The sequence below is a fragment of the Panulirus ornatus genome, chromosome 44 (assembly GCF_036320965.1).
Source record: "Panulirus ornatus isolate Po-2019 chromosome 44, ASM3632096v1, whole genome shotgun sequence".
In the NCBI taxonomy this organism is placed as follows: Eukaryota; Metazoa; Arthropoda; class Malacostraca; order Decapoda; family Palinuridae; genus Panulirus; species Panulirus ornatus.
The window spans coordinates 5,445,040-5,460,039 of NC_092267.1; the positions used below are offsets into that span (position 1 = coordinate 5,445,040).

The 15,000-nt window shown below is 41.6% G+C and overlaps 1 protein-coding gene across 1 annotated transcript in view; it reads left to right on the forward strand.

Moving 5' to 3' along the window:
• Positions 1-3,027: 3,027 nt before the first annotated feature.
• LOC139762808 (uncharacterized) overlaps positions 3,028-15,000 on the forward strand; it is a 197,309-nt gene continuing 185,336 nt past the window's right edge. Inside the window, exon 1 of the mRNA XM_071687963.1 lies at positions 3,028-3,481. Coding sequence (XP_071544064.1) covers positions 3,479-3,481 — 3 coding nt within the window. The 5' untranslated portion in view covers positions 3,028-3,478. The remainder of the gene's footprint in view (positions 3,482-15,000) is intronic.

Below are 15,000 nucleotides of genomic sequence, written 5' to 3' on the forward strand. Positions count from 1 at the left end.
GGATCTTAAATTAAGTGTAGGATACATGCAATCAGACACACGTCCTTGGATCTTAAATTAAGTGTAGGATACATACAACCAGACACACGTCCTTGGATCTTAAATTAAGTGTAGGATACATGCAATCAGACACACGTCCTTGGATCTTAAATTAAGTGTAGGATACATGCAATCAGACACACGTCCTTGGATCTTAAATTAAGTGTAGGATACATGCAATCAGACACACGTCCTTGAATCTTAAATTAAGTGAAGGATACATACAACCAGACACACGTCCTTGGATCTTAAATTAAGTGTAGGATACATACAACCAGACACACGTCCTTGGATCTTAAATTAAGTGTAGGATACATGCAATCAGACACACGTCCTTGGATCTTAAATTAAGTGTAGGATACATGCAATCAGACACACGTCCTTGGATCTTGAATTAAGTGTAGGATACATGCAATCAGACACACGTCCTTGAATCTTAAATTAAGTGAAGGATACATACAACCAGACACACGTCCTTGAATCTTAAATTAAGTGAAGGATACATACAACCAGACACACGTCCTTGGATCTTAAATTAAGTGTAGGATACATGCAATCAGACACACGTCCTTGAATCTTAAATTAAGTGTAGGATACATGCAATCAGACACACGTCCTTGAATCTTAAATTAAGTGTAGGATACATGCAATCAGACACACACGTCCTTGAATCTTAAATTAAGTGTAGGATACATGCAATCAGACACACGTCCTTGAATCTTAAATCAAGTGAAGGATTCATACAACCAGACACACGTCCTTGGATCTTAAATTAAGTGAAGGATTCATACAACCAGACACACGTCCTTGAATCTTAAATTAAGTGAAGGATTCATACAACCAGACACACGTCCTTGGATCTTAAATAAAAGGATTCATACGACCTAAGGGTATGCTATCCCTGCGCCTCACCACCACTTGAAAACAAACTGTCAAACGCAGTATATACCACCACCACAACCATCTTTTTCCCCCACTTCCTCCACCAGAGTACCTGTTGAACCCAACTTCTTCTCAGACCGAACAATCGCTTCGAACTGGACACTCGTACTAGCTCTCCAAGATCTATCTTCAATATCAAGCGAGAGAGAGAGAGAGAGAGAGAGAGAGAGAGAGAGAGAGAGAGAGAGAGAGAGAGAGAGAGAGAGAGAGAGAGAGAGAGAGAGAGAGGATTGCTACATGCAGGACGCACACACACACATATCTCTTCTTTTTCTCACATATCCTCCACGTCTTTAATGATATATTCGCCCATCCCTGAGGGGAGTGGTGTCGAGGAGTCGTCTTCATAGTGTCATTATTAATGTCTTCCGTTGTGACCTCGTCTTGATTTCGTGTGAGTTTATTCTGCTCTGATTCATATACACGCCTGATATATCTTTTTTTTTTTTTTTTGCATCAAGGGGGGCTTCTCCTACACATATCATTCTATATTAATGGCTTCTGTTAACATCGTAAAACGTCTGGTTATGTATTCATGTTTTTTATATCTTCATAAAAGTCCTGAGTGGTGTATCCACGTCTTTTGAAGTATGGTTATCATTTATGCATAAAGAGAATTATTTGTTATATTTTTTATTATCGTTTGTTTATGGTGTTTTCAACTTATCACACTACAGTAATTACAATTAGTCTCTAATTGGGCTGTTTAAGGTTCATCTCGAAGGTCGCCAATAGCTGTATTTATAACGTTACAGTAATTATGATCAATTTTTTTATTGGTTTATTGAAGGTAAACTTCGAATGTCACCTTCTTCAGAAGCCTGAAAGGGAAAAAAAATCAGGAAATCAATATCCCTCGTTAATGTCAGGGTCGAAATGAAAAGATTATATTTCAACGACTTCACGTTTTCTTTTTCGCATACCGAACGCGCTTACGGGTAATTACAATTACGGTTCAATTCCTTCGCCACGACTCGCTTCGAGATCCATCAAGAGTAATGGGAAGGAAGAGATTTAGCGACGTCCCATCACACACAGACACACACACAGACACACACACACAGACACACACATATACACACACACACACACACAGACACACACACACAGACACACACACACACACACAGACACACACACACACCGATTCTTTTCCCTTAACGTCAGGAAACATATAGTAAAATCCAGCTCATTCTAAAAACCACATCCAACCAACCAAACCCCCAAACCTCTCTCGATCCCAACCTCTCTCCCACCCTCTCCCACACCTCTCTGTCTCTCTCTCATCCACCATACACAACCCCATCTAACCCAACCCCCCCTAACAAGCCCTCCCCCCACTTTCCTCCCCACCACCACCACCTCACCTTCCCCCACAACAAAGTTATGGCTGATGTTCTTCAAATGTTCTGGAGAGGAGAGAGGAACTGACCAGGCCCAGGCAGGCGCGTGGCGCCCCCTCCTCACCTTCCCCCTCCCCCTTCCCCCACCTCCTCCATCCTCCCTCCTCCTCCCCCACCAGAACAACACCCCCTCAGCGGATCTGAGGCAACTCCAAGCCATCCACCCGTTTCCCCTCACCAACGACGACTCAAAACCCCCCTTCCTCCCCACACACACACACACACACACACACACATCTACATTTGCGAAAGGGGACAGAGTCACTCCCCCACTCTCTCTCTCTCTCTCTCTCTCTCTCTCTCTCTCTCTCTCTCTCTCTCTCTCTCTCTCTCTCTCTCTCTCTCCTCCAAGATCGGTCTCTCCCCTGATTTCTCCCACCATCCCCACCACTATCCATTAATCTCCTCGTTCATCTCTAGATTCCTCTTCTGACATCATCGCCCCACCACCTTCCTCTTCCTCCTCTTCTTCCCCACCACCTCCAAACTGAGTCCTCTCCCCTTTTCCTCCCCAACACTCCAAAACCCCCCTTCCTTTTCGCAGTCCCAAGTCTTTCAAGATGGGCCGGCGTGCGCATGCGTGGGGTAGTTTTATCTATGGCTAGGGAGACCTAACCCGCCAGTGTGCCTCTGGCCTCGCTGGGTGTGTGTGAGACAGCGTCCGCTCTCAGCGGCGAAGGGGGGGAAAACCTGCACAGATGTAGCTGTCTGGTGGCCTTCCACGAACGCCTTCTGTATGAACCGTCATTTCGACCCTCAGACCAACTCCACGGTGGTTCCATATGATGTATATGTATCGTATACATACAGATGGATGTTAGAAGAGAGTTATTCAAACCCCTTGTGAATGAATGATATGTATCTGAATACCAGATCCTCTTTTCAAGATAAACACGCTGACCCTTTCCGGTGACCAAAGGGATTCGATTGTTTTTCTGTTGTTTTCTTTTTGTCTTTTTTTTTGGGAATACACGTGTATGTAAATAGATCTGAGAATATTCCTCTATGAAATCATGCTTGTTAACAGCCCTTAAGTTACACCACACAACGAGTGTACGACACTGTCGCCTCCACCGACCAGGAAACACTGTACAATGGTAAGTTTGGAAAGGATTAATTCCATCTCAAAGTTATAGTTTATCTCACATTGGTCAATGGAGCTGAAATGATAGTTTTTATATCATTGATTTCCCATGTCATTCATCCCATCCTCATCTAACATTTTCTTTGAAATATAAGAAGCATTTGATGTAGTCAATGTATATATATATATATATATATATATATATATATATATATATATATATATATATATATTTTTTTTTTTTTTTTTTTACTGAAGGAAATAACATAATGGGTTATGGAACTTAGGCAAAGATATCGAAGTCAGAACCACAATCTCATGGATGTGGTTGTATTCGTGTTGTGATAGAAGCTTTGATATCTTTTTAAGAGTTCCTGTCTTTCTGAAAGTTGTATTTTATCAATGGGTTGACATGACAGAGTCTTAAAGTGACATTTTGTAATGATAATACATAATTCTTTTGACATTAATATAGTCAGTTTACCGTGATGAAAGTCATATGACTAGCATGGATTATTTTCATTTTTCTCCTCAGTTGGTTTAAGTGACTGTCATGTGTTTTGACCACTTCTTTCGAGCAGTCTCAGAGTTCGTGTTATTTCTCATTGCATTACCAGTTACTCGTTCATCAGTCTATGAATGCGTCAGTCACATGTCCCCCACCAATTTACAGTTCTCTTTAGGTCTCCACTTGCCACCTCCCCCTCACACCAGTCGCTTGCCCAACCAGTCATTTTACCCTTCGTGATCTCTTGCCCAATATGTGTGACCTTGCCTCATCATACAAGATATCCGCCTCAATAGTTTAATTGCCCTATCAACCACTTACTGAGCCAGTCAGGTACTTAACCTACCACACCACTTGCCCAACCAGTCAGTTGCCCCGCCACTCACCCACCCCACCAGTCGTGTCTTTACTAATCTATTTACCCCACTAATCACCTTCCTTACCGAACCATTTGCCCTCCTACCCAAATTGCTCCGCCAATCGCTTGTCCAAACACCTGAAATGACCTACCACCAACATGTCCCATTAATTAGTCCCAAACACCTTCCCACGCCCTACCAGTCAATCCCCCCCCCCCCTTAACCCACCCCACCAGTCACTTGCCATACAACCCAACCATCCCCCACCCCTGCCCCAATTTCCATTGCCTGGCCACACCTCACTCGTACCACTATTCCCCTGTCGCTACCAGACACCACAACTCTCGCTCTGTCTCTGTCTCTGTCTCTCTCTCTCTTCTCTCTTCATGTTATACAAATATTAATTCATTCACAAAACCAACCAGGCTCCCTCGCTGCCTGTGTTTACACTCTGAACTCAGCGAGAAACGAACCACGGAAAAAATATTCGGGACTGTTATTTTCTTTTTTTTCGACTCCCTCGCGTGTGTTGCAATAATACTAGCGGCGAGAGATATTATACCATTTAATTTGCTAAGTTGTCAACAGATATTTGGCTGCCTAACTATGACACTTCACTTAGTTTGAAGGATTTGGCATAGACGCTACCGGGTTACAGATATTAGGTGTGTCTGTGTGTATATATATATATATATATATATATATATATATATATATATATATATATATATATATATATATATATATATATATATATATAAATATACATATATAATGTGTGTGTGTAAAGCCAATCCTCTGACCATATTTAAGGGTTGTATACCATCAAGTTATAGGGTCGTCTTACCGTCAGCTCCAGGTCATATCGTTGTGTTCAAAGGTCACACGGTCATGTTTACGGGTCAGGCTCCTCTAATTGTACCGTCATGCTCAAGGGTCGTACCGTCGTGCTCAAGGGTCGTACCATCGTGCTCAAGGGTCGTACCATCGTGCTCATGGGTCGTACCGTTATGCTCATAGGTCGTACCATCGGGTCGTACCATCGTGCTCAAGGGTCGTACCGTCGTGTTCAAGGGGTCGTACCATCGTGCTCAAAGGTCGTACCGTCATGCTCAAGGGTCGTACCATCGTGTTCAAAGGTTGTACCGTCGTGTTGAAGGGTAGTACCATCGTGCTCATAGGTCGTACCGTCATGCTCAAGGGTCGTACCATCGGGTCGTACCGTCGTGCTCAAGGGTCATACCATCGTGCTCAAGGGTCGTACCATCGTGATCAAGGGTCGTACCGTCGTGCTCAAAGGTCGTATCGCCGTGCTCAAGGGTCGTACCATCGTGCTCAAAGGTCGTTCCATCGTGCTCAAGGGTCGAACCATCGTGCTCAAAGGTCGTACCGTCGTGCTCAAAGGTCGTATCGCCGTGCTCAAGGGTCGTACCATCGTGTTCAAGGGGTCGTACCGTCGTGCTCAAGGGTCGAACCGTCGTGCTTAAGGGTCGTACCGTCGTGCTCAAGGGTCGTTCCATTGTGCTCAAAGGTCGTACCGTCGTGCTCAAAGGTCGTACCACTATACTCGCGGATCGCACTACAGGATTCGAACCATCGCACTTAAGAACCGTGCCAACGATACTCACGTACTGTGCAGCTGTGCTCAAGAGGCAAATACATTTGCAGAAACGAACCCGTGACATTGGCTCGCAAAGACCCTGATGGTCTTTTAACAACCGCAGGAGGTCGTTGGAGCCAAGAACTCGACTTGAGCCTGACGGAACAAGTGAGGGTTAATGACTGAGAATGACAAGAGAAATGTTGTAGAAAATGTCATCCGGGTTGGGGGGGAGGAATTATTTTGTTTTCTGTTTTGCGATCGTGTGAAAGTTACAGAATATTGTGATGATGAATGTATAGATGTGTGTGTGTGTGTGTGTGTGTGTGTGTGTGTGTGTGTGTGTGTGTGTGTGTGTGTGTGTGTGTGTGGGTGTGTGTGTGTGGGTGTGTGTGTAAACCTTTTATTCATACGTTCACACAAACCTATTTCAAAAACAACTTGGGTCAGTGAAAACAAATGTTTCTAAATATTCGAAAAATCACTTTCCACGAGACGATGTTAAGGGGATAATCAGACAGGCCCAGCCCGTAGCGATCACCACACGAAAACGTAGTAGGGTTACGAACTCTGTGTTGTGTACATAGAGTTATATAGTTATAGTTATATGTGATATGTAGTTATATAGTTAGATGTGTGAGGCGGGGGTTGGTGGAAGGGGGAGGGAGGTACTGCATGGTTGTGGGTTCGAAGCCAGGTTGTAAGGGGTGAGTGGCAGGCAGGAAGACGAGGGAGGGGAGGGAGGGAGGGGAGATAGAGGGGAGAAGAGAGCAATCAATCTTAATGGGTAAAGGAATGACACCCGACAGCCACTGAGGTGGTTGGCTTGCGCCACGGTCGTGGTGGTATTTCTCAATGGTATCCAGGAGAGAGAGAGAGAGAGAGAGAGAGAGAGAGAGAGAGAGAGAGAGAGAGAGAGAGAGAGAGAGAGAGAGAGAGAGAGGAGTCAAAAATATGTATGTCGTAAGATACCTGACAAAATACGTGCATATATATATATATATATATATATATATATATATATATATATATATATATATATATATATATATATATATATATATATATATATATATATGTATATATATATATATATATATGGAGCGGGGGGCTGGAAATCCTCCCCTCTCGTTTTTTTTTTAATTTTCCAAAAGAAGGAACAGAGAAGGGGGCCAGGTGAGGATATTCCCTCAAAGGCCCAGTCCTCTGTTCTTAACGCTACCTCGCTAACGTGGGAAATGGCGAATAGTATAAAAGAATAATATATATATATATATATATATATATATATATATATATATATATATATATATATATATATATATATATATATATATATATATATATTCTCCTGTGAGTAAAGTTCCTGCAAACATCACGCTAGTTTACATGCTCAAAGAAAATTGCATTCCGGGGTCATCCTTTGCTCGCAGCTCCTGAAATGAAAAAAAAAGAGTAAAAATAATTCTTTACACTCTTCTGCATATTTCGCAATCCTCTTGCAAATTTCTCTAACTCTTGCTTCCAATATTTTACTCCTACGTAAATATGATGTATATACATATATATATATATATATATATATATATATATATATATATATATATATTTTTTTTTTATTTTTTTTATTATACTTTGTCGCTGTCTCCCGCGTTTGCGAGGTAGCGCAAGGAAACAGACGAAAGAAATGGCCCAACCACCCCCCCCATACACATGTATATACATACGTCCACACACGCAAATATACATACCTACACAGCTTTCCATGGTTTACCCCAGACGCTTCACATGCCTTGATTCAATCCACTGACAGCACGTCAACCCCGGTATACCACATCGCTCCAATTCACTCTATTCCTTGCCCTCCTTTTACCCTCCTGCATGTTCAGGCCCCGATCACACAGAATCTTTTTCACTCCATCTTTCCACCTCCAATTTGGTCTCCCTCTTCTCCTCGTTCCCTCCACCTCCGACACATATATCCTCTTGGTCAATCTTTCCTCACTCATTCTCTCCATGTGCCCAAACCACTTCAAAACACCCTCTTCTGCTCTCTCAACCACGCTCTTTTTATTTCCACACATCTCTCTTACCCTTACGTTACTCACTCGATCAAACCACTTCACACCACACATTGTCCTCAAACATCTCATTTCCAGCACATCCATCCTCCTGCGCACAACTCTATCCATAGCCCACGCCTCGCAACCATACAACATTGTTGGAACCACTATTCCTTCAAACATACCCATTTTTGCTTTCCGAGATAATGTTCTCGACTTCCACACACACACACACACATATATATATATATATATATATATATATATATATATTTTTTTTTTTTTTTTTTTTTTTTTTTTTCATACTATTCGCCATTTCCCGCATTAGCGAGGTAGCGTTAAGAACAGAGGACTGGGCCTTAGAGGGAATATCCTCACCTGTCCCCTTCTCTGTTCCTTCTTTTGGAAAATTAAAAAGAAATGAGAGGGGAGGATTTCCAGCCACCCGCTCCCATATATATATATATATATATATATATATATATATATATATATATATATATATATTGGAAAGGATCACAATTTTGCGCGTGATCAAGATATTCCCATGTTTAGCAAATGGCGTCCTAGCTTCGTCTCTTCGATGTATATCGACTGACTGTTATATTTCTCTCTTGTGTCTCCCCTGATGATGTGATTATTACATGAAAGTGCACTTGGGAACTTTTCGTCTTTCATTTTCCCCGTGGACTCATAGGAATATATATATATATATATATATATATATATATATATATATATATATATATATATATATATATATATATATATATATATATATATATATATATATATATATATATATATATATATATATATATATATATATTTTACAGTGGTAAAATTCCTTTGATGTTTATACAGTCGTTTTTCTCAGTATCGTCTTTACTGACCATAATATATGGGAGAACATACACCACATGCAATATCCTATACAATACTACACTACGTTCGTTGACAATATTGTATATTACATCCTAATGGATTTACGATATTCAATCCCGTTTTCTTTGAATATTTGTCCACAACATGGCCTACTTTTGAATATAGAGCTGTTCTGTATTCATTATCTATACCTATCATTTCCATATGCCTTCTTCTCCCTAATATTCCGACTGTTTCCTCTTTATTTGAACGATCAGGTGTTTGGCATATGATAATTCAAACGCATTTATGATACATCTAGATTCTCTCCCTCCCTATTTGGAATGTCTCTTACGAAGGATTCGTTCACCTCGCCCGTTTTCGTTCTATACCCGTAAGAAAATATGGACAGACTTATCTCTGAAGGCGGGTATTCTGTTTTCTGAAAATCTACGAGTGTGGGAAGAATCCAGGATGATCTAGAAGAGGAAAGCCAGTGAGGTTATGCACATAACAACAATTCCTTGGAAGGGTTCCTCTTCTTGTCAAAAGAGGCAGGGGGGAAACTGGTGGCTAGATGGAGCCAGCAGTTGGCAGGAGCAAATGATGTAGAGTTAGACCCATACAGACGTCTGGTAAGGTTAAAAATTGGATGTTGTCAATAATATATTCTCGTCTACCCCCAATTGTTTATCTCAAGATCCGTAAAGATCATTTTGAAAATTCCAGAGAACATGTTTCTCGTTGGATCGCTGGCAGTGGGCGAAAGAGGCAAAAAGAAAAACATCCACATTTTCGCCACTTTCCTTTTGATACCTTTCCTTGGTCGTGGGAAATGACCAGCTGTCTTAAGGTAGAGGAACACACTAACCAAAAGAAGGGAGTAGGTATTGCCTCTACGAAAGGGGGAAGAAAATGGGTAAAGAATGTAATACCTGTTGGTTGCTCGTGGTTCGAGATGAAAGTATGGCCTTTGTCGACTGTTGACTTGTGAGATGCGTAACAGGAGATGCACAATTTGGGGGGAGGGAACTTTTTTTTTTTTTTACTTACAGTTAGAGCTAAGATGAGGAAGAGGCTCCGAGAGTTGATGGTAGAGGAGGAGAGGAAAATGAGGTGAAAGGATTGGGAAGGAGAATCCAAGTGGTTCTGTTGCTGAAGGGTTGTTAAGACTACAGCAGTATCAAGGAAGTACAAGATTAAGGAGGAGAGAAAGAGAGAGAGAGAGAGAGAGAGAGAGAGAGAGAGAGAGAGAGAGAGAGAGAGAGAGAGAGAGAGAGAGAGAGAGAGAGAGAGAGAGAGATGAGATGGGTTTCCGAAGTGAAAGAATTTGGGACGACTATATATATATACATATATATATATATATATATATATATATATATATATATATATATATATATATATATATATATATATATATATATATATACATATATATATATATACATTCTTCGAAGGAGGTTCTCGGAAGTTTCTGGTGATCAAAGTGAGGTTAGAGATACTGAAAAAAAAAAAAATTGGAGAGAAATGAGAACTGTCGTCTTAACGAAAATACAATATTTTCGCGTCAGTTATTCCGTCATGGCTGCTTCACCAGAGGTCGATACTCGGGTGAATGTTTTTATTTTTCATTTAGCCAAGAGCAGAGGAGCACACAGTGAGGGGTGGGAAACGGAGATACGAGATTGTATGAATGACCATCTGGTGGGAAATGTCAAAAATCATGTAAACTCTAAGTCACACTGGAATGAATGATTAATTTTTTTTGAACAGGGAAACAAAAATCTAAAATCTAAAATCCTTTTTTTTTCTCACAAAAAATATCTGATCTAAGCTATTTCTTTATTCTCTCTATAGAAATCTGATCCAAAGTGCTCTCTGTTTTTCTACAAAAATCTAATCCAAACTATCATATTTCCACAAAAAAAACCCTGGCCCAAACTACGCTTCTTTTTTTACCCCACAGAAACCTGATCCAAATTACACTCTCTTTTCTTTATTTTTCCCCCTCCACACCTGAAGGAAACTGCAGTGACGTAGACCGAGGTCACTCCACGACCACAATGGACTAACTGGCCAGGAAGTACCTCGAGAGAGAGAGAGAGAGAGAGAGAGAGAGAGAGAGAGAGAGAGAGAGAGAGAGAGAGAGAGAGAGAGAGAGAGAGAGAGTGAGTTAGACAGAGTTAGAGAGTTAGACAGAGTTAGAAAGAGAGTTAGACAAAGTTAGAGAGAGAGAGAGAGAGAGAGAGAGAGAGAGAGAGAGAGAGAGAGAGAGAGAGAGAGAGAGAGAGAGAGAGAGTGAGTTAGACAGAGTTAGAGAGTTAGACAGAGTTAGAAAGAGAGTTAGACAAAGTTAGAGAGAGAGTTAGAGAGAGAGAGAGAGAGAGAGAGAGAGAGAGAGAGAGAGAGAGAGAGAGAGAGAGAGAGAGAGAGAGACAGACAGACAGAAAGAGACAGAGACAGAGAGAGACAGACAGACAGACAGAAAGAGACAGAGAGAGAGAGAGAGAGAGACACACACACACACGCGACACAACCAGGCTCCACCATCGGCCAAGCTGCTCCCACTACCTCCATCTCGTCCTTACTCGTTCACCACACTACGACTGGCCACCAAACTCCTGGCCAGGTCCACCACCATTCTTGAAACCTTATCTCGCAGTCAACACTTTCAACAACAAGAATTCTCCAACAAACTCTCCTCCTCCCCAGAATTCTTCACCTCCTCAAACCCCGTCCCTTCCCTTCTGGTCGAGGCTCCTAGTAAAAACACCCGTCTCTCTCTCTCTCTCTCTCTCTCTCTCTCTCTCTCTCTCTCTCTCTCTCTCTCTCTCTCTCTCTCTCTCTCTCTCTCTCTCTCTCTCTCTCTACTTCCTCACAGCTCATGCCTGGATCGAGCCCTACCCCATACCCCTCCCCCCCACGTATACCCACCCTCTTCACCCACACCGATCAAGGCCCATCCTGGTTTCTGGCGACTGGACGCGAAGTGAATGACTGTATTCATCACCCAGAGAGACGGGGGAGGGAGATAGGGGAGAGACGGGGCAGAAACGGGGCAGAGACGGGTTAGACACGGGGCAGAGACGGGGCAGAGACGAGTTAGACACGGGGCAGAGACGGGGCAGACGAGTTAGACACTGGGCAGAGACGGGGCAGACGAGTTAGACACTGGGCAGAGACGGGGCAGACGAGTTAGACACTGGGCAGAGACGGGGCAAAGACGGGATAGAGACGCGGCAGAGACGGGGTGGATTTCAGGATGGAATAAGAGAGAGAGAGAGAGAGAGAGAGAGAGAGAGAGAGAGAGAGAGAGAGAGAGAGAGAGAGAGAGAGAGAGAGAGAGAGAGAGAGAGATTCCTAGCACCAAATAACGATAGACAGAGAACTGTGGTTTCAGTGCATTGCACACGGAAGCTAGAGAATAGATGTGGGCGAATGCGGCCTATCTTCGTCTGACGCTACCTCGCTAATGACGGGAAACGGCGATCGAGTATGGCAGAGAGAAAAGAGAGAAACTGTAAGATATCAAAGTCAGAGATTCGCCCATAATGATAGACCAATATGAAGATCAAATAAAGATACGAAGACATGGAAAATTTAGAACATTTTTTCCCAGTGTGTAAAAAAAAGTTTTTTCAATACTGCAAATTGGAGAGAAGGAGTTCCAGAAAAACCGCGTTACTTACAAATTATTACAAGCAATTTCCAGCCTTTAAGTACGCCTTAAAGTTTTTAAGTACCTCGAGGCAATATGGTGGAACGTAAATGTTAGCTTAAGTTTAACGTTGTAAAATGTTGCATAGGAATGTGGAAACCTCGAAGATGCACAGCTTTCCAAAGAAAGAAGCTGTTTTTGTTTTTTTCGTAGCTTTTCTATGTCATGTTGACCACAAACAGACCCCGCCCTAGTGTGTCTGTAGACCACCTTCAGTATGTATCCATTAACACACCGGATCTGGATTCAGTCAAGGTCAAACACTCGAAACCAGCCAAATTCTTTATCTGAGATAATGCTGATGATAGAGATTATCTGTGTATTTATCTACATATTCATCCTCCTTCAACGGACCACTGGGAGATGGTCCACGGACCACTAGTGGTCTGTGGACCACAGGTTAGACCACCTTGGATTAAAAGAGAGTGTGTGAACCAATAGTTCGGTTTCGTTCGTAAGTTATTTCAACCATTCTCTGTGGAATTGATCTTTAACCTCGGGAGTTCTGATAGCCCCCACTCGATTTCTCTCTCGTCTGTTCGCTGATATAAAACATATCCGCTGTTAAAAACGGTCGCTGGAATTCGGTTTGGGGGAGCGACAGCCACAAAGAAAACACAGAGACGAAGGTGTACAACACACACACACAAACACACACACGAGGTAGTCATTTGCATCTGAAACCAGAGATGGAAGGACGTCAAGGCAAGTGTACAGGGTTGGGGGAAATAGTAATAATCCCACTATTATATTTATATATATGTATAACTCATTAAGGAAATAAGAAAAAAAAATCATTTTCTGAAGAGGGAAGCTAATGAAGAGCGACATGGCAGTGTCAGACGGAAAGGAGATGCCATTTGCACTGTAGGAATTAAGGGGAACGCGACAAGGGAACATATTTACGGTGGGGGAAGGTACAGAGACCGAGATCTGAATATTGATGTATGAGGAGGATTCAGTTCCTTACACAACCAGGTTACGAGGAGGACTTCAGAGAAATCTCTGATTTCAGGGATAAAAGGGTTTTATATATATTGGGAAGGATCACAATTTTGAGTCCAAGTGGACTCATAGGAATATATATATATATATATATATATATATATATATATATATATATATATATATATATATATATATATATATATTCTTTCTTTCTTTCAAACTATTCGCCATTTCCCGCATTAGCGAGGTAGCGTTAAGAACAGAGGACTGGGCCTTGAGGGAATACCCTCACCTGGCCCAATTCTCTGTTCCTTCTTTTGGAAAATTAAAAAAAATTAAAAAAAAAAAAAAAAACGAGAGGGGAGGATTTCCAGCCCCCCGCTCCCTCCCCTTTTAGTCGCCTTCTACGACTAGGAGACCAGAAGTGAGCCAATGTCTGTATCAAAAAAAAAAAATAGTGAGAATGGTTAGAAAAAAGAGGGTAGGACCGCAGATGTATAGCTCTTTTTAAAGAGTAGAAAAAGAGAGAGAGAGAGAGAGAGAGAGAGAGAGAGAGAGAGAGAGAGAGAGAGAGAGAGAGAGAGAGAGAGAGAGAGAGAGAGAGAGAGAGAGACCCCCCAGAGAGCCACTATCTTTGAAGGCTCATTGTCTATCTTGCCCCTTCTCTCCGGAAAGGGTGTTGGTTGAGGTCTGCCATTCTACATTGTGTGGTGGGAACGCGAGAGGGTCCGAGGGAGTGAATTAGGGTGTGGTGTGGTATGTGGTACAGGGAGAGGGAAGGTGAATTATTATGTGGTGGTGGTCGTGGCGTGGAGATGATATTGTGGAGTGTGGAGCATAATGGTTAAGGGAGATATGGCAGAAATTGCTGATATATATATATATATATATATATATATATATATATATATATATATATATTGATTTTGATATTGATTTATTATACTTAATCACTGTCTTTGGCGTCAGCGAGGTAGCGTAGAGAAACAGACGAAGAATGACCCAACCCACCCACATACACATGTATATACATACCACACTTTTACGAACTATACGAGACTGCATGGCGAAGGAGAACTCCAGAATTCTTAGGGTATATACAATGTGTATATATATATATATATATATTCTATATATACATATATATATATATATATATATATATATATATATATATATATATATATATATATATATATATATATATATATATATATATAACTATTATATCAGTAGCTATAAGGGTATTCGTTAAGATAAGCGCCCTCTATACCCATTCACAAGTAACTCACTGTTCCCTCGTGTTAACATCCTTTTCACTAAAACGTTTTCTATATCATGGCCTCATTGCCTGTATTACTGAAAACGTTTCGAACGTTCTTATAAGAACGTTCTTTCACCAAGGCTCCTGTCTCATTTTCCACAACGTTTTCTGCGGGTTTAAGAGGGAGGGAGGGAGAGAGAGAGAG